The sequence below is a fragment of the Eriocheir sinensis genome, chromosome 9 (assembly GCF_024679095.1).
Source record: "Eriocheir sinensis breed Jianghai 21 chromosome 9, ASM2467909v1, whole genome shotgun sequence".
In the NCBI taxonomy this organism is placed as follows: domain Eukaryota; kingdom Metazoa; phylum Arthropoda; class Malacostraca; order Decapoda; family Varunidae; genus Eriocheir; species Eriocheir sinensis.
Window position 1 is genome coordinate 4,328,516 of NC_066517.1, and position 26,400 is coordinate 4,354,915.

The 26,400-nt window shown below is 43.2% G+C and overlaps 1 protein-coding gene across 6 annotated transcripts in view; it reads right to left on the reverse strand.

The window, feature by feature from the left end:
• LOC126995864 (protein CREBRF homolog) overlaps window positions 1-26,400 on the reverse strand; it is a 55,056-nt gene that overhangs the window by 19,155 nt on the left and 9,501 nt on the right. For 2 of the 6 annotated variants that reach the window (XM_050855756.1, XM_050855752.1), the window contains exons 2-3: window positions 6,598-6,653; window positions 5,416-5,442 (exon numbers count right to left, since the gene is read on the reverse strand). In XM_050855756.1, the coding sequence (XP_050711713.1) occupies window positions 5,416-5,442; window positions 6,598-6,600 (30 nt within the window). In that variant the 5' untranslated portion in view covers window positions 6,601-6,653. Of the gene's footprint in view, window positions 1-5,415; window positions 5,443-6,597; window positions 6,654-11,573; window positions 11,746-26,400 lie in introns of those variants that run through there. The other 4 variants (XM_050855758.1, XM_050855754.1, XM_050855755.1 and 1 more) reach the window with 3 other exon arrangements.

The window sequence follows — 26,400 nt, forward strand, 5'->3', positions numbered from 1 at the left end:
CTCAAGGGCGAGTGAAGTGTTGTAGCAGAGGCAGTTGGGTTGACTGTGTGTACAAAGACCTGGAGAATGCCTTCAGCAAGGTACACATCACACAAGCGACAAATATGGAAGCTTGGGATATAAAAGGACAGAAAGGGAGCCCTATGGGGAGGACAAGGCTTCCTGAGAGATCAAGAGATAAGGATAGTAATAATGGCCATAAGGTCAGGGTGGAGGGAGGTAACAAGCGGAGTTTCATTGAGTTCGGTGCCAGTGCTGGTAATGTTTGATTTAAATAAATGACGTGATAGAAGGAGCAAACATTATGCAAGTCTGTTTACAGCTAATGCCAAGATCACGAGAAGAGTAACACTGAGGACTGTAAGAGGCTGAAAGATGATGTGAACAAGACTGATGAGGAGCCATGAATGGGATATGAAATTCAAAGCCAAAAAAATGCAAGCTGTGGAAAATGGGTGACAGCACTTCTAAATTGTCACTGAAATATCTGAAGAGATTAAAAAAAAAATAATAATAATAATAATAATAAATAAATAAATAAATAAACAAAGAAGGAGAATGACCTGAGTGTGTTGATCCAAGCTAATTTGTCACCTGAAAATCACACTGACAAGACTGACAGACTTATCAGTTGTAGACTAACATGAGTGTGGCATATGGATGAGATGATAAAGAAACTGATAGTGTCACTGATTCACCCAAGGCTACAATATACGCATGTGAAGGATCATGAATAAAAAACAAGAGAGAATACAAAGAGTAGTAAGACGATCACAAACCTGACATTTAACATAGAGGAAAAGACTTGAAAAGTTTGGGCAGGCATCCTTAAAGACAAAAGAGGTGACGTGACTGATCAGAACAGTGAAGTGAGTAGGCAGAGTTGAGAGAGAGGATCCATTTGTTTGGGACAAGGGAGGAGCTAGAGGGCATGAAGGGACGTTGGAGAAGACGAGATGCTTGAAAGCTATCCAATAGACAACTTTCCTAATGGATGCACTGAACAATGAAACAGCCTGGACAAGGAGTTTGCTCAATCCAAAAGCTTAATGAGTTTAGTCAAGTTGATTTAACCCCTTCGACATGAGGACGCGTATACTGCGTCCTTGCGTGTCCCGTACCATATCCGAGGACGCGCATACTGCGTCCTGTCTCGCTTTAGCCAATATAAGAGTTATTTTGTCTCTATATTATATATGGTTACATCTCAAAATTATCAATTAATTCATTTCTTTATGTGCACCATTTAATTCTGCATGTTTTCATATATAATACATGATGATTATGTTGAGTTTATGGCAGAAAACTTGTTTTATTCAATAGCGACATTTGAAATTTGGCTTGCACAGTAAACCCGGATACGGCGCGGGGTGCTGTTTTGGCCCAGCCGTAATGAGTTTCTTTATGTGCACCATTTAATTCTGCATGTTTTCATATATAATACATAATGATTATGTTGAGTTTATGGCTTAAAACTTGTTAGATTCAATAGCGACATTTGAAATTTGGCGTGCGCGGCGATCCTGGATACGGCGTGGGGCGCTGTTTTGGCCCAGCCGTAGTGAAGGGGTTAAGTTTGACTCAGAGACAGGACATCACAAGTGTAGCTCAGTTCATTTCCTGTATATCACAACTAGGTAAATGCACACACACACACACACACACACACACACACACACACACACACACACACACACACACACACACACACACACAGAAAAAAGTTGTGAATGTACTAAAAAATAGAGAAACAATGGTGAGGGACATGGCAGAAAAGAAAAAATGTGTCATGGTGTTTGGGAAAAAAAAAAAAAAAAACCAGCGAAGACCCAGAGGGAGAGTTATGAGAGGAGTAAGGTAAGAAGTATATTGAGAAATATGAATACTGAAGAGGAGGAAAAGTTTGAGGAAGAAGTAGATGAAATATCTAGATTGGGAAGATACAAGAAGAGAAAAAACAGGCCATTAAAGATTAAGCTAAGGTCCCAAATGGCAACAGAAACCATACTAAATAGGTCATGGAAACTAAACAACTCTGAAGAACACAAGCAAATATATGTGAGGAGAAATATGTCAGAGGATGAAAGAATGAAAGTAGAGGAAATGATAAATGAAGCGAAAAAAAGAAATGAAGAAAGATCATAAGAAAAGAATTTTTAGGGAAGAATGAAGAACGAAAAACTGATGAAGTGGTGGATAGGAGGCAAAAGGAGGGAGTAATGGTGTTGATAGAAGGAAGGGAAAGAAAGGGAGAAGGGAAGAAAGGTTTAAAGATTGCGTACAAACATAGATTGTCTTGTATCAAAGAAAATTGAACTAATTGATTATTTAAGGGAGTGATCTGGATATTACATGTATAGTTGAAACAAAACTTGTAAAAGAACTGGAACTTGTGCTGGAGGGAAAGATCAAGTACATTTGGAGAAAAGACAGGAAAGAAGGAAAGGGAGGAGGAGTGATGATAATGACGAAACAAAACTTGAAAGTGACTGAAGTGAGATACGGAAATGACAGTGTGGAGGTGATGGCTGTGCAGGTACTGGTAAAAGGTGGAGAGAAATATAACATGATAACAGCCTATGTCCCCCCTAAAACTAAAAGTTGGAATGAAGTAAGATATAACGCTATGCTGGAAAATACAACACGGGCACTGACAGACGAAATAAAAAATAATGAAAAGATAATATTAACAGATTTCAATTGCAAAGAGGTGAAATAGGAAGATTATACAACAGAGGGTGGTTAAAATACTTGGGGAAGTAAACTATTGAAGCTGGTAACAAATAACTTGATGACGCAGTGGGTGCAAGGAGAAACAAGACTGAGAGGGGATGACAAACCATCAAGACTTGACCTAATTTTCACAAAAAACGTTAGATAAAGGAGTCAGTCATGAGTGCCCCTTAGGAATGAGCGACCGTGAACTATTGATGAAAACTTTGGAAGGATGTGAATATTGAGATGAGGCTTATAAGGAAAAAAGGAAACACTACGCAAAGGCAAATTATGTTGGACTCAAGACTTTCTTCGGTGGGCTAGACTGGACTGATATGAAGAGGAGTATTAATATACAAGAGAAATATTACTTTTTTATGACTATTTACAACAGAGGAATAGAGATATATGTTCCATATTAGTTCAATTGAATTAATGAGCCATGGGTCCATTTTTCTTTGCAAACACAGTCCCAACACCTATCTCTTCCTCTCATATGTAAAGTAAAGGTAACATATGATAGGAAAAAATAGGTGTTGGGACTGTGTGGCAGAGCAGAGGAGAGAAATGGACCCGTGGGAGCCTCCGCCCAAACGGACTCGACAATTTGGTTGGACTTTACACAGTAAAAACTAAAGGAGAGAAAACATACTTTGGATGGAGGTGTGAAACAGCAAGAAGAAATAGAAATAAGGCATTGAGGAATTCAAAGAAAAGATGAAATAAAACAACAGGGACAAATATAAAAAAGCAAGAAATGAATATGTGAAAATGAGGAGAGAGGAGGAAGCTACATGTGAAGGAAGAATAGTTTTTAAATGTAAAGAAGAACCAAAAATGTTTTATAAATTCGTAAATGGGAAGTTAAAAAAATGGAGTGGAAAGGCTAAAAGAAAGAATTTATTTTATGAAAAGGACAAAGAAATTGCAGAAATATTAAATAAAAATTCTCATAAAGTATTTACGAAAGAAACCGACTATGACTGGGGTCTCGAAAATTGCAATGAAGGGAAAGTAAATCATGAAAAGGTTGAGAAAGGAGAACTGATACAGCTGATGAAAACCTTAGATGGAAGGAAAGCTATGGGACCGGATGAAATCTAGGGACAAGTGCTAAAAGAGTGTAGTGTATTGGAGCCACTTTATGACATAATAGCATGCTCTATAAATACAGGAAAAAGTGCCCTTAGAATGAAAGAGTGAACATTGTACCAATTTATAAAATTGGAGACAAAACTGAACCACTAAATTATAGACCAGTCTCTTTGACAAGTGTAATGTGCAAGATTTGTGAAAGTATAATAAAAAAACAATGGGTTGATCATTTAGAAAATGAAAACATGATAAATGGACAGTTTGGATTTAGAAAAGGGATATCGTGTGTCACCAACTTACTATGTTTCTACTCAAGAGTAACAGACGTAGTGCAAGAGAGAAAAGGGTGGGCTGATTGTGTATATCTTGATTTGAAAAAAGCTTTGGAAAAGGTTCCGCACAAAAGGTTAATCTGGAAACTACAGCAGTGGGGAGGAATGGGCGGAAAGGTTATCAAGTGGATGAAGGATTACTTAACAGAAAGAGAAATGAGGATGGTGATTAGGGAAGAGAAATCAAATTGGAGGAGAGTAGAGAGTGGAGTTCCTCAAGGCTCAGTTCTGGCACCAATAATGTTCATAATATATATAAATGACATAGCGAAGGGTATAAAAAGTTATATGAGCCTTTTTGCAGACGATGCAAAGTTAATAAAAAAATGAGGATGGAGGAAGACTGAAGAACTGCAAGAAGACCTGGATAGTGTACAGATGGAGCCAGTTGTGGGAGATGGAATTTAATGCAAACAAATGCCATGTTATGGAAATGGGGAAAAGTAAAAAAAAAAAGACCGAAGAAAACATACAGGATGGGAGAAGAGAACTTAAAGGTAGTACATGAAGAAAAAGATTTGTGAGTAACAATGCAAGACACACTATCCCCAGAAAAGCAAATAAACAAGCTATTTGGAGAAACCTACAAGATGATGCATTTTATGGACAAAGAAATGATGAAAAAAATAATAACAACATTGGTAAGACCAAAACTTGAAGAGGCTGCAGTTGTATGGTTGCCTCACAAAAAGAAGACTATCAGAAAGTTGGAAAGGATACAAAGAACTGCAACTAAAATGGTCCCAGAACTCTCGAATACGACGTATGAAGACAGATTGAAGGAGATGGACTTGATGACACTGGAACAAAGAAGGGAGAGAGGAGATCTGATCATGCTGTATAAGTTGGTAAATAAGTTTGATGAGGTAGGTAGAGATGATCAGTTCTCAACTGCGAGAATGCAGGGGTTGAGAGGACATGGAAAGAAACTTAATAAAGGAACCTGTTTGAGTGACTTGAAGAAGTATAGTTTTCCACATAGAAGTGTTAACACATGGAACAGCTTGTGGGAAGAGGTGGTGGAGGCGAGCAGTGTCCAACAAATGAAGGAAAGGCTGGATGAATGTAGATATGGAGACGGGACTATTACAGTTTAGCCCGGGCCCTGTTGACTACAAATAGGTAAATACAAGTAAATACACACACACACACACACACACACACACACACACACACACACACACACACACACACACACACACACACACACAGTTTAGGATGAGAGGGGGCTGACTGGCTTCAACTCTCAGCAGCGGCAGCAGCAGCTACTCACCTCTGGCTGCCACCATGAGTTGATCTCCTACAAAAAATAAACAAAATATACTACTTCTGGAAATCTATGTGGCAAATTTTATGGGGCAGTGGCAGCCCACTGAGTGCGTGCAAAAAACAGGCTATCATCAAGGGGGCAGAGGACTATGACTTCTGTTGGCATTTGACACACTGCTCAAGGGAAGTTGACTGGTTATGGTTTATGCATAAGACTGTCAGGGCAGCAAATTATTGGAAATTTTAGGAGTGACATGAGTAATGATTTCCAACTGTTTTCCTATATGAGCAGTTTTAATGAACTACTCATGTTAAGCCAACCTCGTGAAAGTCATCTTTGGCAAATGTCTCATGTTGAAGACTAAATGTTCTAAGGAGGAATATATTCATGTTACAAGGAAAATAATATCCGTGCAAACGTCAACCCCTAAACTGTATCTTACAAACTCTTTCAAAAATAGTGTTTTACACAAGTACATAAAACTATGGTACATCAGAGTCTATCAGGGAGGTAAATTATTGCCTGTTTTAGGGGTGACATGAGTGACAAAAGGCAAGTGTTCTTTTTCATTTCAGGGCAGCATCAAAGTAACTCTCCTTCACCTTGACTTTCCTAAAAATTACCATCCACTTCTTCCTCCCAGTACAATGTCACACCAACTCCTTCTGCTTCTCTAACATTTCACTAGAAAAAAAATATGTACGGCAACAACCCAAGACTGCCTGGTGCATAATGTTCTGACCCTCCATTCATGATCACTATGATTGAGCCCCAGCCTTCCTTATGTAGATGCAACTGTCTGCTGATAAGATGCTGATTAGATTACAACTTTACTCCCCTCACCAAGAGAATTTTTCATGTGAGTGTTGCTTACTTCCATTCAACTACTGAAGGCTGACCTAAGAGAAATGCAACATGCTGCTTCAAGAAAAGGAGACTCCATGGAGATGAGTGACAAATTTGGTTCTGTGTGTCTTGGGAACTCAATGTAATCACTGTCTCTTGGCTTTTATTTCTCTCCTCTTTCATGGAGATGATGCAGATTTATAAATGTTTAATATTGCCCTTGACCTGTTTCCTGTATTGTAAATAATAATATTTCATATACTGTGAAAAAAATAGTAATATTAATAGTAATGAAATAAATTAACCTTTTAAACAATTCATAAGCCACATATCACTCACCATCTTGTGATGATTTCCACTGAACTGCAAACACGCAAGGAGCTCCTCTTCAGGCCCTTAAACAGGAAAAGTTTGGAGTTAGTCATGCTTACATTCTTCACATGTCACTCAAACCAACACTTACACATTAGTCACTCTGAAAACTACATTGGAAATAAGTAATAATAATAGTTTGCTTTAATGCATATAAAACAGGAAAACATCAAGTTTTAACAGGAACATCAACATCAGCAAGTAGATGGGAACCTTCTCCTTGTGACAGACTCTGCAGTGCATGCTTCGTATCAGAGAAGATTTGTATGCCAGGTTTTACACAGAAATGGTTAATTACTTGCTAGGCCAACACAGCCTAGCCAAATCAAAGTAAAATCAGGTAAATATGTAATGTCATACACGTTTAACATTGAAAATAAATTGGGCGAGTCATACATCAGAACCGCCCCGGCGCACCTAACTAAGCCTACTTCTTGGGGTACATCGGGGTAAAAAGATGTGCCCTGAGGAAGTCTCTTAAGGTTAGGGAAGTTGAGAGGTATAAAGGGATATTGTAAAGGAAAAAAGGGAGGTGTACTGCAAGCTGATATGAAGTGGATTTTATTAGTAAGCCTTGTTGGTATGTCTATGAACTGTTCCATCTGACATAAGGAGAAGGTTCCCAGCTTCTCTCTGACGTTGATGTCCCTGATACAACTAGCTTGACTGCTGCTATCCATCTTCCGCTTCTGTTGTTCATCATCTACTGCTTGCTTTTTCTGTTCCTCATACTTTTTAGATGGAAATATATAAAATGATATAGTGTTTCGTCCTTGCTGATTTGAACATTCTAGTGCAACACAACACTTTGTCATCTTCACTCTTTACATAACTATATGGCGCCCAGAGTCTAATTTGCACATTCCATCATGAGCACACACAAGGGGCTCAGACACATTCCTAAATCAAAGGAAGTATACTGTATAGTAATGTTAAATGCTGCAAAACACCACAATAGTTAGACAAGGGTGCAGGCTTCCCTCCACCGACAGAGCAAAAGTTTCCAGCACTTTACTGAGTCTCTTTGCCATCCACTAAGATGTATGCTGAAAAGTTCCATATAATTTTCTTTCATATTCGTATTTTTACACGACTGATTGCCTGACATCCAGACATGAACAGTACGTATCTATTGCGAAAATCTGTGCACACTATTTATAGCGTTGGATGACCTCCATCACGGGGCCCGTTGATCAGCCCAGCTCCAGTGGTGCAGGCAAGTGTTTTAAAGTGGTGCCATTCCCACTTAGCTCTTGCTGTCCCCTGGAGTTCTACTTGATCCACTTTCAGTTTCAATAGAGTCCAGCAGGGTTGGCGGTTTAAACCAAATGGTTTAAACCAATTAAAAAAAAAAAAACTGGTTTAAACCAACTAATAAAACAATTTTTTTTCTTTTGTGTGTATCTTTGTTAGTTTCATCAGTATTGTGGTTTTAACTATATGTAAGATTTTAATTGTACAGCAGGGTTGGCAGTTTAAACCAGGGGTGTCAAACTCAAAACCCTTGGAGGGCCAATTCATGCTCTGAAGTGCCATCATGGGGGCCAACAAGGGTAGAAAATACATTGACAAGATTGAAGGTACCGTGATACCACAGGCCATGAGTTTGACACCCCTGGTAAAAAAAATTAAAAAAAAATAATAAATAAAAAAAAAAAAAGGTGTTTTTTGAGAATCTTTTTTAGTTTCATCAGGTATTGTGGTTTTAATTATATGTGGTTTTATTATTTTTTATCATGCACAGTCATTTTACTAATACCAGGAAGAAAACGTCAGTTGGTAAACCCAAATCTCCAGTCAAATGCTGTAACTCAAGAGTAGTAACTGAAAACATAATTTTGGTATATTACATATATATATATATATATATATATATATATATATATATATATATATATATATATATATATATATATATATATGTGTGTGTGTTTGCCACTTCACTAAACAGCAGATAAATTGTAAAAAAAAAAAAAAAAAAACAGGAAAGCACCTCCCCACCCACCCTCTCTCTCTCTCTCTCTCTCTCTTACAACTGTTTTTGTAGCATGCAACTGGAAAATTAGAAGAGGTCATTCATGTTTTACTACTCTTTGACATTGCAATGAAAAACCATGTTAGAGAAGCTGCATTTTGCCTCTTTTACAGATTGTATGAAGATCAAATGAATATTTTGCTAAATCCATCTCTAAATCTATCTATAATTCCTTTTCAAACTCATATATGTATATACGGATAGAATTACTGGAATAAACATACTAAAAAAAACAAAAACAAACAAACATGGTTTAAACCAAAAAAAAAACTGGTTTAAAAAAAAAAAAAAAAAAAAAAAAAAAAAAAAAAAAACTGGTTAACCAATTTTTTATTTATTTTTATTTTTTTTAACCATTGGTTTTTGCCAACCCTGGAGTCCAGGTTGGTCATGATCTGGAAAGCATATAAGTAACCTTAGGCCACTCAACAAAGACTGAAAATTGTCAGTTGCAGTGACGGCCAGGCTTGAACTCGGGGTCTCTGGGACACCGCACCTACATGCTGACCACTCGGCCACTGCCTTCCCAAAGGAGTTCTCAGATCTCTCCACCCTAGTCTTCATACTGTACACGGCATGTTGCCACAGTATAGCCATCCTGAGCCCGGTGAAGACCTGGAATGAGCTGAGTAGCCCAAGAAGCCTCTTTATGTCAGGCCCTAAGATGGTTCAGGGAGGCAGCCCTGACCCATGAACACACAGAGTAGCAGTAGAGACTAACAGTGACTTCTGAATAACTCCACCTTCATATCTTGTCTGCAGAAGGACTTCAGTAAAGTGATGCCAGTGACTGTGAGCTTACTGATTTGTTTCTTGATGTCAGCGTCATGAGTAATTTTTAGGCTGACAACATGAACCAAGTATGTGAATCTATCCACAAATGTAAGCGTGCACACACTGAGCTGTGACAGTATTAAGTAGTTCACCTTGGACTCTGTCAATGGTACACCATGCACCAGTCAGCTCACACATCACAGCCCCTGGAAGCCTAACACAATATTTCCTCCCCCCTCAGCCATAAACATATCCAACTATTTCCAGAAAGTGTCTATCATTCTTGACACACAATGACTACTAACTTTCTTTTACTTATCCATACCACTGTAATAGTAAACAAAATCTTGCCTATCATTATTCAACCTCTAAGTTAAACCCATTAGTGTGTGTTCTGCCCTGACTGTCTCTAATAACAAGACCCAGAAACCAGGAAAAAAAAAAAAAAAAAAAAAAAAATCTTACTTGTATATAATGTTTAAACCTTGGAAACAAAGGTCAAAGAAAGTTAAACCCAGACTCGGTCACAAAACACACACCAACTCAAACAACAATAGTATGATTTAACAGCAACAATCGGTTCCATTAACACATACAGCCTACTCCCCCCCCCCCCCCCCCCCAAAAAAAAATAATAAAAAATAAAAATAAAAGCTTAATCCAACACTTGTCAAGGTAGTAAACAAACACCTGCTTCTGTATTCAGTAACAACACTACACCAACCTTGTCCTTCCTTAAAAACTGTCAACTTATCATAAAAGTAGTAGTAGTGGTGGCATTGGTGGGGAGGCAGTAGTGGTGGTACAGGGAGGTAGTAGTAGTAGTAGTGGTGGTGGTGGTGGTGGGGTGGTATTGGTAGTGGTGGTGGTGGTGATGGGGTGGTATTGGTAGGGGTGGTGGTGGTGGTGGGGTGGTATTGGTAGGGGTGGTGGTGGTGGTGGTGGGGTGGTGGTTGTGGTGATGGTGGTGGTGGTATTGGTGGTGGGGTGGTGGTGGTGGTGGGGTGGTATTGGTGGGGTGGTGGTGGTAGGGGTGGTGGTGGTGGTGGTGGTGGTGGTGGTAGGGGTGGTGGTGGTGGTGGTGGTGGTGGTGGCGGTGGTTGTAGAGGTGGTGGTAGTCGTGGTGGTGGTAGTGGTGGTGGGTGGTGGTGGTGGGGTGGTATTGGTAGGGGTGGTGGTGGTGGTGGTGGGGTGGTATTGGTAGGGGTGGTGGTGGTGGTGATGGGGTGGTATTGGTAGGGGTGGTATTGGTAGGGGTGGTGGTGGTGGTGATGGGGTGGTATTGGTAGGGGTGGTGGTGGTGGTGGGGTGGTATTGGTAGGGGTGGTGGTGGTGATGGGGTGGTATTGGTAGGGGTGGTGGTGGTGATGGGGTGGTATTGGTAGGGGTGGTGGTGGTGGTGATGGGGTGGTATTGGTAGGGGTGGTGGTGGTAGTAGAAGGGTTAGTAGTAGTAGCATAGTAGTAATATACACAAACAAACCCTTCATCCATTATATAACAACGGGCCACTACAACTTTCCCTTCGCTTAGCGCTCACTGCCAACACTAGTAAAAGTTGCAGTTGTGGTAGAAGTGGTGGTAGTGGTTGTAGTAGTAGACGATGTTATTGTACACACACACACACACACAGGGCTCAGCGTAGTACTTTTCTCCTTCACAAACTTGCACTGACAAAAACTGGTTTGATGAGGGACTTTCTCACACACACGCACACACGCACACAGATACACAGGCCAACACACAGCAAACTCAAGACCCACACAGCACTGGACGCATTTTTCCTTCAATACATTAACACAGACACCCAAAACAGTTCTAAATATTGTAGTTAGGTGGGTGAAACTCGTCTCGTACGTGTGGCACCGCTGTATGGGACCAAAGCAGCGTTGCCAAACTATTGTACTGGACATCGGATTCATCATTCTTAAGCCTCAAACTCTCGTAACCTACACAAATAACGATAGATAATTAAATTAGTTAGCGTTAAAACTGTTATTCATCGATGTTTCTTTGTTTTTAGCTGTAGTTATCGGTCGGAAACTACGAAAAAATACAATGCGAAGAGTACGATAGTTTGGCAACGCTGGACCCAAGTGTATCTTGAGGGCCATTGAGGAGTACCAACTTCTCACCTATTGCTCTATTTCATTGCCACTGTAACGATTCTGTCTTGTTAGAGATTTCCTGTTCCCTTCACTGGCCCTCTGTACGGCGGCGGGCGAGGTGGGCGTGTAGGAGCACTTCAATAACGTAAGATCCGCGTGTAGATCCAACCTCACAGCCTCGTCTTTCACTACTAACTCGATTCTTGTTTTGATCATGAGACTTGGGGGGGCGTGACGTCAGCGGGGCGCGCCTCGTGATTGGCCGGCGCTGACGCACTGCAGCGGCGACCAATCAGCGGGCGGCTAACGGGGGTGTGTTATGTTTACGTCGGTGATGCCGCACCACGAGCATTGTATTTCCTCTATTTTAGCTATTTATGTCCTTACTAAATCATGCAGACACACCATTCAGTCTTACCAAGACATACCAGTTATTTCTGAAAGTCAGGCTTATATCATGCACTGAATGATAAGGGAATAATAAGTTATGAAAATGAATTTCTCCATCCACCACCCCGTTTCCAAGAATGTCAAGTCGACACAAACATACGAACACACAATGAGAGGTAACCATGCTGCTTGCCAAGTCTCCGCCTATCGATCAATCAGCCACCGTGGCTATTTTGGATTCAATATATAAAAATGTCACAGATCATTAGAAAATGCTAACTGTTTGCCTTCAATAGTTGAGGCAACACACAACTACGGGTCTATGTTATGTAATCAATGGGGTCTCCATGACAACCTGGCACAGGCGCTAAACTGGATTGCGTCAGCCCGAGCCACTACACGGCACGTGTGGATACTAGGAAAAAAAATAACTACCTGTCAACTTACCGCAGGCAGGCACCAGGCAGCCGGGAAATTTCCTTCATTCACACATTGTCCATTTTCATTTACGGTCAAAACCAAAACAAGAATAAGAACATGCTGGCCCAAGGCCAGGAGGCAAGATGCTTAAAGTTAATAATCTATATTGACAGGATGCTGACAACCTCTTGAAAGTCTGTCCTAGGGAAAAGTTAATACAGGCGAAGGAAGGCTGTTTCAGAGTTCATCAGTAAAAGCACTGGTAAAAGAGATGAAAAGTCAAAACGCTGACTGGCTCTTAATTGCATTACGAGCTTGGACGGCACAAGTCGATATAAGCTTCAGGAACACGTTGTGAAGCAAGGACGCGAAAAGGATAGAGGCAAGCACTTAACGAACAAACTCCTGGAACTGAATGTAGATAATCAACTGCATGGTGAAAATAATATCCCTACGATTTCCTACGAGCCTCTGACCATTACTAGAAACTTCACAGGAAAGCTCTAACTGTCCCTGCACTGCTGTCAGAAGCGTTGCAGGAATGCAGTGGGCGGGACCCGGGGTCGTGGAGTCCAGAAGCCCCACTTTAAAGGAATGTTCTCGGGAAATAACAGCTAGCCCCCCACACCACACCACCCACCGCGGGCCTCCCTCACAATCAACACAGACCCCCCCCCCCCCAACCCTACATCACGCCACTGCTGCCCCCCCTCGCCTCCTCCATCCCTCGCCCCACCGCCTGGCATGGCCTGGCTCCTCCCCCCTTTATCCCGCTGGCCTTCACTAACTCCCGCCTGCCTCACCCCTATCCACTTGGGGCCCTTCAGAGAGAGAGAGGGGGGAGGTTAGGGGAGAGCTTTTCCTTGGGACGGCTTGGAAGGGGGAAGGGCTTAGGTTACCATGGCGACGATGCTTAGAGCCTGCACGTGTCACACTCACACACACACACACACACGAGGCAAGTAACCTTGTCACAAACACGCCTTCTTGTAAATACACACACACACACACATGATGCAAGTAACCTGCTCTCTCTCTCTCTCTCTCTCTCTCTCTCTCTCTCACACACACACACACACACACAAACACCTTCGCGTGGTAGGTAGCGCGCTCGGCTTACAACCGCGAGGTCTCAGGTTCGATTCCCGGGCGGAGTGAAGACGAATGGGCAGGCATCGGTCACCTGTGCCCCTGTACACTCAACAGAGAGTGAGTACCGTTTGTAGGTTGGATGTGGCATCCTGGGGGTGTGTGGGTGGCTGGGTGAGATATGAGGTTCTAGCCTTATCCAGAGATGTCACTTTGCAGCTCAAATCTCTATACTGGAGAGATCTGCTCCTCGCTAAAACGCAACCGTGTATAAATAACCGCAGTGATGCAAACTGAGGCACTGCAGCATTATAAAGTAGCCACGAGTAGCATGAGCAGTGATAAGGTGTTCAACAATTCAACCTCCCGTCTCTCAAACGGTAGTTTTTGCACAGCTCTGAGGGCGTGGTTGTCCCCCGCGTGGTCCAAGGCAACAAAGTTTTGTACATGCACACAAGAAGATCTCGCGACTCTCGGTCCTACAATAAATGCGATGTCCGGACCAATCCCCCTGTCCGAATCATCACCGCTCTTCCCAACGGTAAGCTGCTTTGTTCATAAAGGCAAAGGGACTTTGCATAAAGGAAGGTAAATATGGGGACATAATAAGCTGCACATGGCATCGGTGTTCATCTCGTCACAATGGTCCTTGAGCCTGTGATGACTGAGAACCCATTACCCCGGGACATGGTCACTGTGGCATCCGGATAACTACAATTTAATTTCCTTAGGTATTAAATATATTTTTTTCGTTGGTCAAAAAGGGCGAATGAACAGCTGGGTGGGATGTGCGCCGACTGACATGGCCGGGATTCGAACCGGACCGCGGATTCGTAGCTGGGAACGTTAACCACTGTACCACGGATACGCGAGAGGGTCATGGATCATATCACTGCTTACAAAGTTGCTCATGGATATCTTGCGTCATACCCTACAGGAGCAGCACACACTCAGAATGCAATGATCATTAGACTGGTATCAAGGCAAAATCTTCCTTGGTTCAGGGCCGGGTCTGATTGTTCAAGGTTCACAAAATATGTTTTTCTTTCCTATTTCTACTTTTGCCATTTCTACTACGCCTCTGCCTTGCCTTCGTGTGTGTTATGTGTGTGTGTGTGTGTGAGAGAGAGAGAGAGAGAGAGAGAGAGAGAGAGAGAGAGAGAGAGAGAGAGAGAGAGAGAGAGAGAGAGAATCTGTTTACATAAGCTTGCCACTCAAGTGTTGTTAGAAATTTTAAGTGAAGAAAATTAGGCATTACATAACTTCACACCCCCTTCCTCTCTCTCTCTCTCTCTCTCTCTCGTGGGTGTCACTGTCCTTTGCTGTCTTAAAACTCGTGTCCTTTGCATGAATGACTTTCCGGCACCCTCCCGATTCCCTCCCCACCACGGTTACCAAATTATCGTACTCAGCAGCGTATTTACCGGTTTCTGGCCCATAACGCTTGCCAAGAAGCACCAATAATCAACCATTTAAACGATAACCATATATAAAGGCAGTTATTTGAGTGAGGAAAGCAGTTTTTGGGTGTGAAATCGGCAAAGATAAAAGGCAGAGTACGACAATCTGGCAACATTGCTCCCCACCCCTCTTCTCATCACAACCCCCCTCCCCCATCTTCCTCCCCCACCTCTCCACACAACAACCTCCCCCATCTTCCTCCCCCTCCTCTCCACACAACAACCTCCCCCGTCGCCCCCCCCTCATCCTTCAAGCACCCCATTTATCACCCCATCCACATCAACGTTACTCAGCACATTGTATTTTCTGATTTGACATATGACTATTGCAAGAAAATAATAATAATAAATAAATAAAAACATCTATAAATATTGGGTTTAACTTTGACTTAAATTGACTATCGTTACTGGTGTGGGTACGTACGACAGTTTTGGATCTGACACCGATGAATGCAATGCTCTGAGTACATCTTATCAAAGCTGCATTTTTTTCTGAGTCACACCGTCCATCACACTATTCCCTTCATCCCCAGCCTCTCATCACCCACCACCACTCTGTACTCTACACCTCCCCATCTATTTCTTCCTCCAGAACCCTTTATCACCCTACAATCAGTCACCCTACCATGTATTCCCTGTCTCTCTGCTATGTGGCGGTAGGCCCCTCGCGTATATTTTAGCAATGTGCTGTTGCCTTGAGACAACCCGCGTGATGACAGACACATTCTTGCAGCCAAGGATAAGGAATCTTCTTTTAGCCTTGATTGCGGCCAAGGATAAGGAATCTTCTTTTAGCCTTGATTGCGGCCAAGGATAAGCGAATCTTCCTTTGTCCATTCTCTTTACCTTGCTTCCTTTATCCTTGCTTGCCGCGCCCCAAGGGTAGGCTATCCCTCCCTTAGGAAGGCCTATAACCTCGATCGGGGCCGGTAAAATTCCAGAAGTACGCCTCTCTGCACAAAAAACTTATAGATAGATCGATGGTTTCCGCAAATCGCTGCTCCTATAAAAGAGGGCAGTAAAGGGCTGGCCAAAAGAAAGGTCATTAACAGATAGTAATATTGAGAACAAGTGAGGAAAAAAAGTCCGCTAATCGTCAAAACGTTGTAATTTTGAGTGGGAATCACCTTGAGAGTATTTCCAGAATACCTCATGGTTAGTTTCCGAGCCATATAGCTAGGCGCCTTTACCTGACCTACCTACCTACCTACCTTCATTGCCTACATTAACATCACTCATATTGCTTCCATCCTCACCCCATCCTAAATATTCTTTCTAAATGTGTTAACTCAATAGTAGTTTATATAATTTCCTACACACCGTAAAATAATAATGTTACTCTTATTTTTCTTTAAGCCACCTCAACAAATATGACTAAGTATTACAATTATGGAAGGAGGACCATTGGTATTTATGTTATTTTCAGTTCCTAAGCGAAAAGTCACGGGTTATGTTAAGTCAGGTTAGGTTTGATTAGGTTAGGCTTGGTTAGGTTAGGTCGGGTTAGGTTAGGTTTGGTTAGGTTAGGTTAGGTTAGGTTGGGTTGGATTGGGTTAGGTCTGGTTAGGTTAGGTTAGGTTGGGTAGGGTTGGGTTAAGTATGGGTATGTTTGGTTATGTTATGTTTGGTTACGTTAGGTTTGGTTGGGTTGGGTTAGGTATGATTATGTTTTGTCATGTTAGGTTGGATTGGGATAGATTAGGTTTGGTTTGGTTAGGTTAGGTTTGATTATGTTAGGTTATGTTAGGTTAGGTTAGGTTTGGTTAGGTTAGGTTTGATTATGTTAGGTTAGCTTAGGTTAGGTTAGGTTAGCTTAGGTTAGGTTAGGTTAGGTTAAGTTAGGTTTGGTTTGGTTAGGTTAGGTTAGCTTAGGTTAGGTTAGCTTAGGCTAAGTTAGATTATCTTAGGTTATGTTAGGGCTCTACCATCCCTCGCAGGTGGAGAAGGAAGGTATACAGGTGAGAGAAGTAAGTAGGAATGTATAGTTGTATGGTAGGTCAAGGTTCCTTCACCCCAATACTTACAACCTTCCTCAATACACTCCCCTCCCTCCACCCTACCCCACCTTTGTTACCCTTCCCACCCTTGTCAAACCTCCCCGCTGATATAGGTTCCTTCACCCCATTATTTACAGCCTTCCGCAATACACTCCCCTCCCTCCACCCCACCCCACCTTTGTTACCCTTCCTACCCTTGTCCAACCTCCCCGCTGATATAGGTTCCTTCACCCCATTACTTACAGCCTTCCGCAATACACTCCCCTCCCTCCACCCCACCCCGCCTTCGTTACCCTTCCCACCCTTGTCAAACCTCCCCTTGATATAGGTTCCTTCACCCCATTACTTACAACCTTCCGCAATACACTCCCCTCCCTCCACCCCACCCCACCTTTGTTACCCTTCCTACCCTTTTGAAACCTCCCCCGTCCCCCTTGATATAGGTTCCTTCACCCCACTACTTACAACCTGCAATACACCCTCCCTCCACCCCACCCCACCTTTGTTACCCTTCCTACCCTTGTCAAACCTCCCCTTGATATAGCTTCCTTCACCCCATTACTTACAACCTTCCGCAATACACTCCCCTCCCTCCACCCCACCCCATCTTTGTTACCCTTCCTACCCTTGTTCAACCTCCCCGCTGATAAAGGTTCCTTCACCCCATTACTTACAGCCCTCCTCAATACACTCCCCTCCCTCCACCCCACCCCTCCTTTGTTACCCTTCCTACCCTTGTCCAACCTCCCCGCTGGTATAGGTTCCTTCACCCCATTACTTACAGCCTTCCTCAATACACTCCCCTCCCTCCACCCCACCCCACCTTTGTTACCCTTTCTACCCTTGTCCAGCCTCCCCGCTGATATAGGTTCCTTCACCCCATTACTTGCAGCCTTCCTCAATACACTCCCCTCCCTCCACCCCACCCCATCTTTGTTACCCTTCCTATCCTTGCCAAGCCTACCCCTTCCCCCCCCCCCCCCCTCCACGTGGCCTTGAGAGGGTATTGACCTGAGCGTACCCATCGTGGGGGCGGAGAGAGAGAGAGAGAGAGAGAGAGAGAGAGAGAGAGAGAGAGAGAGAGAGAGAGAGAGAGATTCTTCTTTGTGCGGTGTGTTGTGTGTGTGTGTTACGGTGTTCTGGTAGCAGCAGCAGCAGTAGTAGTAGTAGTAGTAGTAGTAGTAGTAGTAGTAGTAGCAATGGTAGTAGTAGTAGTAGTAGTAGTAGTAGCAGTGGTAGCAGTAGTAGTAATAGTAGTAGTAGTAGTAGTAATAGTAGTAGTAGTAGTAGTAGTAGTAGCAATGGTAGCAGTAGCAGTAGTAGTAGTAGTAGTAGTGGTTGTGGTAGTGGTAATGATGATAATAATAAGAAAAGACAACACAAGAAAACAAAAAAAAACAAAACGGAGTAGAATAAAATCACCACCACCACCACCATCACCACCACCAACAACAACAAATTCTCACAAGGACAAAAAGACCCTTCCTTTTTGGACCTCACTATTGAAGGTGTTTGGGAAGCTACACAGGAAGTGGAGAAGGAAGCGGAGAGAGGGAGGAAAGGAAGGGAAGGAGGGACGAATAATATGCAGGAAGAGGAAGAAGTAAGATGAGCAGGAAGGAGGGGAAAAAAGACAATTGAAAGTATGAAGAACACACACACACACACACAGAGAGAGAGAGAGAGAGAGAGAGAGAGAGAGAGAGAGAGAGAGAGAGAGAGAGAGAGAGAGAGAGAGAGAGAGAGAGAGAGAACAAAGAACAGAAACACACAAAGCAGAATAAAGCTGAAAAAAAAAAAAAAGGAGAGGGAGAAAACAGGAAAGAAAGGAAGGTGAGGAGGAGGAGGAGGGGGAATTTGTGTGGCAACGTGGGAAAAGTGAGTCAGGGGAGGGAGGAGGAAGGAAGGAGGAAGGGAAGGAGAGGAGAAAGCGGAGGAGGAGGAAGGGAGGGAAGGAAGAGGCGGAGAACGAGGGGGGTTGTAGTTCCCGCGCTCGATGAGGAGTAGGAGGAAGAGGAGGAGGAAGATGAGGAGGTGGAGGGGTGGCGTTAGGAGTTCCCCCTCTAGCCCTGCCCTCCCACACTCCCCCTCCTATTGATCGTGCAGCAGGCAGGGTACGAGTAAATGTACCACACGTGCCCAAGGACGGGGTGGGCGGTGTGTGTGTGTGTGTCACTTTCTTTTCTCATTATACAGTATCATTCATGTATTTTCCCCCATTAGTACTTCCGTTTATATACTTTCTCTTATACTTTCGTTTTGGTTTGTTTTCTTCTTTTCGTGTTCCCGTTTCTTTGTTACTTATCGTGTGTGTGTGTGTGTGTGTGTGTGTGTGTGTGTACAGGATTGGGAAGCGGCTGGATAGGTGTGTGTGTACAGGATTGGGAAGCGGAAGGAAAGAAAGGTGTGTGTGTGTGTGTGTGTAGGAAACCTCATTGATGTCCTGTGCTGCCATTAAGTTCACGGCTGTGGTGGTGCTAGTGATTTATTTTACTTTATTTATTCATTTATGTTTTGCTGCCTGTAACACCGTTAGGCTCTCGAGGGGCCTGGTGAATGGCCCCAGCTCGTGTGTAGCACTGGCGAATTCTATTTATAGTGTCTACCACGATATTTATGACTCTTGCTCTTGCAGAAAGGAGATTTGCGACATGTTTACAAATAGGGGAAAAGATGAATGGCACAAATTAATGTTGTGAAGCAAATACGCATACCGCGAGTTCAAAAGAGGACATATGAATCTATGGATGGGAAGAACAACTGGTCAATGACTGGTTCTAATATGGCTGGCTTTTCGAGACCAAGCCGAGTTACTTCCCGTATGTATAGTTTCCGAAAGTAAGGTGAAGGAAAGATTAATACGAAGATGCCTCTGACACCAAATCACTCGCCGAAAAACATTCAATACTCAAGAAGGCAAATGATTTATGTAAGGCAAGGGATAGGAAAAAAAAGTCTTGTGCTAATGGCTTTGAGCTCCGGAGGGGAGATGAGAGGAGAGATGCGGGGGCGGAAAAAAGGAGCAGGGATCGAAGGCGTATACACGTGACAGAGAGAGAGAGAGAGAGAGAGAGAGAGAGAGAGAGAGAGAGAGAGAGAGAGAGAGAGAGAGAGAGAGAGAGAGAGACTGGCACCGTTCAACAAATAGCACAAAAATAAAATACTATTTCTGACGGACTTTGACCTTACACTGTCAGCTAGAGAGAGAGAGAGAGAGAGAGAGAGAGAGAGAGAGAGAGAAGCCCTTTACAAAGAATACATACCTGAGTCTCTCTCTCTCTCTCTCTCTCTCTCTCGGGCAGCGGCTCAGCCCTTGTTTACATTCTTTAGAGGAACAATCAGAAGCTTGCATCATATGGTTCGTGTGGCATTCCTGACCAACAATGTGCGCTCTCTCTCTCTCTCTCTCTCTCTCTCTCTCTCTCTCGGATATGGCTCCAATACAAACACATCAATAAATAATAAACAAAGAAAGAATTGTCTCACCTTGAGCTAAATTTAAGACCCAAACGCCATGCTTCCTCTTTTTTTTTTCAATTATTTATTATTATTTTACTTTACTCTCCATTAAGCAAGTGTGTGTGTGTGTGTGTGTGTGTGTGTGTGTGAGAGAGAGAGAGAGAGAGAGAGAGAGAGAGAGAGAGAGAGAGAGAGAGAGATAATGTGATGGCGATGTAATGATTCTCTCTCTCTCTCTCTCTCTCTCTCTCCATGAATATCGTTTGTATTAATGCGTGATGCCTGAGTTATATAATTGACAATGTATGTTTATCTTTTGAATTTCGATGAGCAAATGAATTCTCCGCTAAAACTGAATAATGGGTAGTAGGTTAAGAAAAAAAAGGATGAGTTAGCAAGTAGTAGCATCATTAGTGAAGGCAGAAAACACCAATAGAAGAGAAAGGTGAGGCGAGCTAAGAATCCTGCACATTATTCTGCGGGTTAGACCGATAAAGTGAGAGGCTAGTTCATAACATAACTATTACATAACCCAGTATTACTCCCCATCTACACGAGGGTGGGTTCGGGAGCCTTCATAAAGGAAAGAAAATATAGCTTGGTGGGATGTTCCTTCTATCTGGGAATTTTTAATTTTCTTCCCTAACACACACACATACACACACACACACACACACACACGTGTCGCCACCGGGGTGTGGAAAACCAGCAGTGATCGGTTCAGCACCTTACACAAGGTTCACCCTCCGTCCCGAGGCCACTCAGCGAGCACCGAGCATATACAGATATTTTTTGCCTCGGGCCCACGAACTCCGCTCGAGGCTAAATCCGGCCTTGGAAGTCCGCCAGGCCACCACGCTCTGCCTTTCTCTGCCTCACGCCATCGCGACAAAGAAACCGATATAATGTTCATTTGTACACGACATCTGCTGCTATCTACCGACTCAACATATCACCAAATACATCCTAATTCGATGATTCAGCGTGGGAAAATGTATATAAGGGCCGCCTCAGTGATAAGAATGTCAGCCGTGGTGGCCTGAGCACTCGCCCTCGCGCGGGGCGGACGGAGGAGCGCGGGGCGGACGTGTTTACAAACAAAGCCAGCCACGTGACTATGGGAGGGGCGGGACTGCACCTAGCACGGGACTTCCCGCCAAAATAACCCCGTGCCGACAACATAGGAAAACAGAAACCCTACACAACTACCAAACACGTGGGTGGAGACGCGCAGGGGTGGTTACGTAAGGAAACACGGAGTACAAACTCGCGTTTCTTTGTATGAAGCACAACTTTCACGATGACTTGACAGCTGATGTGCAAGAAACTTGGTGCCCTCAACGATCGATCGATGAAGGAAGAGGAGGAGACTGACAGAGGCGGCGGTGCTGTGGTCATGGTGGAGCAAGCGGGTGGTGGTGGTGGAGGAGGAGGAACAATTGACTTTGTGTTGGTGGAGCAGAGCAGGGCGGCGCCAGTGCTGCCATCTCAGCCACCTCCACTCCCCGTTCGTCAACCACCATATCATCTGGCGCCACACAGCTGTCTCCGCACACACACCTGTCGCCACCTAGCCTATAAGTGGGGCTTGTGGGGCCACGCTAACATTCCTTCCTGACCAATATATTCCCATGCCTCGTTGTTAGAGAGAGAGAGAGAGAGAGAGAGAGAGGAGAGAGAGAGAGAGAGAGAGAGAGTGGAAAAATTACCTGTGTGAACATATCCCGAGGCGCAAACCCCCAAACAGGCAAGCTGACACGTGCAGTTGAAACACACACACACAAACACACACAGTAGGAAAAACAAGTGATATCTCGGGCGTCCACTTCGAAGGTACCTCCTCCTTCACAAAGGCGGCCACGTGGTCCCCCCCTTCCCCGAACCATCTCTCTCTGCTAAATGATAAAAGAAACTCCACCTCCGTCCAATGAAGGGGTAGTCATACGCGCCTTGCACCATCAGAGGAATCCCCCAAACAAAGGCAAGGTGGGATAAACATACAAAAAATAGGAAATAAGCAAAGATGAGGGTGGCAAGAGGAGAGCTGCGGGCTTGTTGGTTCCTCCTCCTCCTTACCCTCCTCTTCTCCCTCCACTACCCCTCTTAATTCTCACTTGCCGACACATGACGCAACTCGGGCCTCCTCCCTTGCCCAGCCCCGCCCAGCACATAACCACAAGCACAACACACACACACACACACACACACACCGCCTCCATCCAAGAATAGCTAAACGTATATACATGGGTTCAGGGCGTGACAAAGAGACCGCATACTTTTCTTCCTCGCTCTTCATCTCGAGAAGAGGCCAAGAGCACAGCACACGGCACTCAGACCTCTCGATCCCAGGAAAAGAGGTTCAGGGAAGAATATGGTTACATCATTCTCGAACCTCTGTATCTACATATATTCTTAGACGCTTTCGCCTCTCACAACAACTTTTCAAAGGCCACAAAGGAGATTAGTCGGGTTCTCATGAATGTTTTTTTTTTTTCATATCAGAGATGCAGAGGACTTGTCAAACCATCACTATCCACATAAAACTACCCATGGAAATACCCACAACTTCTACTAAAGCCGTAGCAAATGTGGGTGTGTAACCCCAGAAATGTATGAGAATATTATGGAACCTGGTGGTCTCTACGTCACGAAAATATACCAATATAAGACAACACATGTATCCTCCTGCCTTTTTCTTTTCTTTCACCAGACGCTAATCACAACCAAGTCTCGCTCTAGCCCCCCCACCACCCACCCCACCCCCAAAAAAGTGTTCAGGGTAAACTAAAAACATAACTAAAACATACTTTTCAACCCAAAGAAACAGGTTCAGAAACAAAAGAGACCACTTGATTAAAGTTTCGAGGTTCAAAGTGAGACAAAGAGCTAGGCGACGGGGACGCGCTCTTTTCGTCCTCAAGAACCGGCTCATAGTAACAAAGACAATTATAATATATATATCTATATATATATATATATATATATATATATATATATATATATATATATATATATATATATATATATATATATATATATATATATATATCGACCTTGATCTCATTAATTAATACACGGGTTCAGGGTAGGAGAGAGATGCTTCATGAATAGATCCAAGACAGGTCAGGGGTCAAGACTCTCTCTCTCTCTCTCGCTCTCTCTCTCGCGCTCTGTCTCTCTCCTTTCCTACCTTTTTCCCTTCTCTTCAATTTCTTACTTCCTTTTTGTTTCCTTAAACTTTTTTTCTTCGTTTTTTTCCTTTCTTCATTCCTATATTTTGTTGCTTCCTTCCTTCCTTCCTTCCTTTCACTCATTTCCCTTCTTTTCTACCCTTTTTCCTTCTTCTCTTCATTTTTTTTACTTTTATTTTCTTTGAATTTTCTTCATTCCTTTCTTTATTCCTATCTTTCGTTGCTTCCTGTCTTCCTTTCTCTTAGGTTAAAATGGATTTTATTATTATTACTATCACTACTGCCACTAATATCACTATCTCTGTCACTAGCTTATTATATAGTACAATGCCAAATTTTAACCCGCGATCCTTTGTTTCTTTCACATCAAGTAGTGTCAGGAATATTCTCAGCATTAATTTAAGATGATCCTCAACGCAGAGTCTTGCAAATTACCTAACAACAATAGCAAACCGCAAACATAATGTAAACCAAAGAATGTTGCACAAGAAAATGCACCTTCTCCGCCTCCCCCCCCCACACACACAAAAAAAAAAAAGAAAAAAAAACATAGATAAGATAAACAACAAATATTGGTTCCAGGAAAATTAGTGACTAAATATATAAGCAAGTAAGTATGAAGAATAGATGTGGGAGGAATGTCTGTCAAATGATGCCCCCCCCCCCCACACACACATACACACACAAACACACAAAACAGGTAAATAAGCTAAACAACGATTACTAGTTAGAGGAAAATTAGTGAATAAATATATAAGCAACTAAGTATGAATAATAAATGTGGGAGGAATGTCTGTCTAATGATGCCGCCCCCCCCCCCCCCCTCCACACACACACACACACACACAAAACAGGTAAATAAGCTAAACAACGATTACTGGTTAGAGGAAAATTAGTGAATAAACGAATAACCAAATAAATATGTACAATAAGTGAAGGGAGATCTGATGAAACCGTTCTTCTCTCTCCCACCCCAAAAACATACAAACAAACAAACAGGTAGATAAGCTAAACAGCAAATATTCGTTCCAAGAAAATAAGTAAATAAACAAATAAGCATGAACAATAAATGAAGGAATATCTGATGAAGCCTTCCCTCCCCTTCCCCCACAAAAAAAAAAAACATTCCGTGCCCAGACTTAAACAACAAATTTATCCTCAAATAAGAGTAAATATAAACAAATTAACACATTTTATAAGGACGAAGGAATGGGGTAAATAATGGAGGCGGACTAACACAATGATCTTAACACAACCTCCAACAATTATCCCAAACAATAAATACTTGATGGTAAAAGAATGAATGAACGAAATAATGATGTGACAGCCCCCCCCCCCCCTCTCTCTCTCTCTCTCTCTCACACACACACACACACACAGGCAGTAAGATTAAACAAAGCCTGGGTGATCAGCAATTAGGAATAAACAAATGAAATGATAAGTAAATGAATGGTTAAAACATACCCTACGATCAAATCTAAAGCATCCATAAAACAAAACTCGACATAATTGAAAATAAGAAAAACAAAAACTGGGTGGCACAACAGAGGAAAACAAAGACACAGACCAATAATCTAATAAAAAAAAAAGAAAAATAGGGTTGGTATTCTCAGATGCTTCCTTCCACTCCTCACATCAACTATTTTCAAAGTCTAAAAAGGAGATCAGTCGGGTCCTCATGAGTGTTTAATTTTAGGTTCAGGGTACAGAGGATGGGACAAACTACCACTACGGCCATAAAACTACCCCTGGAAATCATCGAAACTCCTACGAAATGTTTAAGAATCCGACCCCAACACCACAACCCCTTTCCGGTCCTTACAGATCACTCCACACAACTATACCACTGGACGTAAACCCACCACCACCAAAACTACCACAAAGAAACCACATGCAGGCCAAGATGTGCTGCCAAACTGGAGCTGAGAGAGAGAGAGAGAGAGAGAGAGAGAGAGAGAGGTAGCGAGTGAGCACCAAGCAACAGAGGAGCAGGCGGCAGGTGGGTGTTGTTGCCAGCTGTTGGTGAGCGTGAGTGTACACCTGAAAGTAACCGGACGAGGAGAGCAAGGAAGGAGCGGGGTTGGAGGGGGGAGCGGGAGAGGGAGGAGGAAGAGAGGGCAAAGGGGGAGCAGGAGGAGAGAGGAAAGGTGGGGGAAGGAAGGGAGCGGGGTTGGGATCGAGGCTGTGAAGGAGAGGAAGGAGGGAGAGAAGGCGCTGAGCAACGAGCCGATGATGAAGATATTAAAGATGTATGGGAGTAAGGAAGAAGACTAGGGAATACGAAAGTGGAAAGGGAAAAGGAGGGATGAGAGGAATAAAGGAAAAGAAGAAGTGCGTGAGAGAGATATGGGAGGAAAGGGGGAGGATAGGAAGAAGAGAAAGAGAGGAAGAGAGAAACTGCGGGGGTGAAGGAGAAAGAGTGGAAAAGTGAGGAAAGGGGGAAGATAAGAAGAGAGGAAGAGATAAACGGTGGAAGATAGTGGAAAATAAAGAAAGCGATATGAGACCTTGAAAGTGGACTGAAGGAGAGCGGGAGGGCGGGAGGGAGCGAGGGAAAGGGGTGTGGGTGGGAGAGGAAGAGCGGGAAATAATCTATCGTCATTCCTTCTTTCCTTTCTCTCCTTCCCCCGACCTTCCTGCCTCACCACTGCACCAGGAAGTGTTGCCAGCCCTGCATGCCTCCCAGCCAACCGCTGCCTCCATCCATGAGTGGCTGGCGACCACGTAACGGGAGGCGTGGATACAGACTTAAGGGAAAGAAGACTCATGCCTGCCTCTCTCTCTCTCTCTCTCTCTCTCTCTCTCTCTCTCTCTCAAATACTGGACAATGGAGAAGACATTTACTCAA